Source organism: Setaria viridis, chromosome 9, assembly GCF_005286985.2.
Source record: "Setaria viridis chromosome 9, Setaria_viridis_v4.0, whole genome shotgun sequence".
NCBI lineage: Eukaryota > Viridiplantae > Streptophyta > Magnoliopsida > Poales > Poaceae > Setaria > Setaria viridis.
Window position 1 is genome coordinate 11,422,764 of NC_048271.2, and position 2,407 is coordinate 11,425,170.

Genomic DNA, 2,407 nt, shown 5'->3' on the forward strand with positions numbered 1-2,407 from the left:
CAGAGAAATCACTTTCACCGCACCCTGCGCCACTGGTAAAACGACACGTCGGTTTCAACTGGAGAGCAACGGTTGACGTTGCCGTTGAAAGTTAATTTGTCCTACCAGGTATGGTACTATGATCTTTCAGAAAAAGAGTAGGTACAGTCACAGATGGAGGCAAGCTCTACATGGGTTACCTGCTACAGGTGTGGAATGAACCTGGGTACAGAACCGGATGAGGATGGACGAGGGCATAGGATCGGAGACGGTGATGTGAGAAGGCGCTGCTCCAGGGACATGGGCCAGATCCAGATGGGAAAGCAAAGGAGATCGAGGAAGAAGAGATAAGCGGGTAAAGGAAGCTAGACAGAGAAAGAGAGTGTGATTCGGAGGAGATATCCACTAATAAGTGGAGTGCAGAGAGAGAGAGACAAACCAAAGGTTCTCTTTCTCTCTCTACCTCCTGATTCCTCGCAGAGACCCTCCACAAGCCTCCATTACCCAAAAGAATTATTCCCTCTCTACAATCCTTACGTTATTAGCTTGTCCCCGTGCCTCGGGCCCTCTCACTCTCTATAAAGCAAACTGCGAACCTGAAACCAGGCGTGGTAGTAGCTGGTAGCTGATCACCTGCAAGCAGAAGCAGCGTCGAGAGCCAAGAAACACTAGCAGCTAGCTAGTTTCAGTTTCCATGCAAGATTGGAGCATGGAGCAAATGGCCGATGAGGCGTCGGTGAACGAGCAGAGCACGGAGCGGCTGCCCATGGCCGGCGGCGAGCAGATAAGTAGGGTCGACGGCGCCATGGCGTGGCTGGACCTCACGCTGGCCGTGAAAGCCTCGCAAGATGATCTATCGGCGCCGGCCACGGACGGCGACTCCTCGTCCTCGGACGGCGAGCCGGCCAAGCCTGCTTCTCCTCCTTCTCCGGCTGCGGGCGCCGCCGGCGCCGGCGCCGCGCCGCACAAGGTGTTCTCCTGCAACTTCTGCATGCGCAAGTTCTTCAGCTCGCAGGCGCTGGGCGGGCACCAGAACGCGCACAAGCGGGAGCGCAGCGCGGCCAAGCGCTCCTCGTCCTCGGCGACGGCCTACCACCACCTCCACGCGCAGAGGATGGTCATGGCCGGCCTGCCGCTCGAGGCGCACGCCGCGTTCGTGCACGCCGCCCTGCGCGTCAGCCCGGCGAGCTCGGCCATCCACAAGGCCAGCCAGGAGCTCGCCGCGGCGCGGGCGGCCGCCACCGCCGCGGGCACGGCGCCCAGGTTCCACGACGGCGACAGCGCCGCCACGGCCGCGGCGACCCCGTGGACGCAGCTCCTCTTCGAGGAGCCGGTCAGCTCGACGTGGCCGGGGAGCTTCCGGATGAGAACGCAGCCTGAGCCGCCGAGCTCGGAGCAGCAGCCATCGGAGCAGAGTAAGAAGATAGACTTGGACCTCAGGCTGTGAAAGATCCTAGTGGATGGATGTAGAGTTTTCTAGCGACCTGTACTTTGATTTTCAATTAATTTGACCAGTATATAATTAATTATGAAGTGTTTAATTCCTCATCATGATGTTCTAGTTTCTGAATAACGAATCATTCAAGAAATGATCGGTTAAGTCTGCATCTTCAGATACCATCGCTGAGGCATGCAGGGGGAAATTTTCTCAAGATTTGGCTGTTCTTTTCATCAGATGTGAAATCCATTTTGAGTGCATGCTGAGACATTTTTTTATGAGTTAAAATCTAGGATTATCATGAGCCAGATTCTGTGTCGTAAGATCGGATCGCAGGATGAAGAGTGCGTTTCGAACTGCCTAATGGTGTGTATATGCATCATCATGCTCTTTTGACGTACAAGACAGAGCTTTCGACAAAAAGGCACGGGAGCAAAATATTAGTATACTACTAAGAAGAAAAGAAATTTGGAGGAATTTTATTTTATTGTCCGAGTCTAACATTTTAGTGTAAATATTGTACTTCCCTCACGATCCAAGTCCACAATGTTCAGCGAAAGAAGAAAAAGGTATGAAAAAGGGGAACCAAATAGGAAAAAACAACTTACAAGTCGATCAGTATCAAGAACTTGTTGGCAGGAATAAAGTTTGCTTAAAAAAGTATTGCCTTTGAATTCTGAATCTGTCCAGCCATGTCTGACATGGAAAATGCGTTAGTCAGATGTTTCCCTCCTATTCGGCAAGTGGTAGTTGCAGGTGCCATTGTGCCATTCTACTCAGCACAAAGATAAGATAGAGAAAGGTCAGCAGAAAAGCAACCTAGTTCACTATTATTAGCTAGTACTATACCAAAAGAATTTAGCATCTCCGAACATTGCAAAAGACTATGCAATGTTCAGAAATCTTTTTATTAATGATGAAGAACCTGATGCATCATTTCCAACATGAGAGAATGTCAATTATCTATTTCAAGAATTTTCCCTTCTGTTT

The 2,407-nt window shown here is 50.8% G+C and overlaps 1 protein-coding gene across 1 annotated transcript; it reads left to right on the forward strand.

Annotated features, from left to right (window-relative positions):
- Positions 1-204: 204 nt before the first annotated feature.
- LOC117835477 (uncharacterized) lies at positions 205-1,687 on the forward strand. Its single transcript, XM_034714818.2, has one exon. The coding sequence runs from the start codon at positions 674-676 to the stop codon at positions 1,424-1,426; it is 753 nt and encodes a 250-aa protein (XP_034570709.1). The 5' UTR covers positions 205-673; the 3' UTR covers positions 1,427-1,687.
- The last annotated feature ends 720 nt before the right edge of the window (positions 1,688-2,407 follow it).

What these genes read in the sequence shown, in the direction of transcription:
- LOC117835477 (XM_034714818.2), top strand. Translation starts at nt 674, where the DNA reads ATGCAAGATTGGAGCATGGAGCAAATGGCCGATGAGGCGTCGGTGAAC.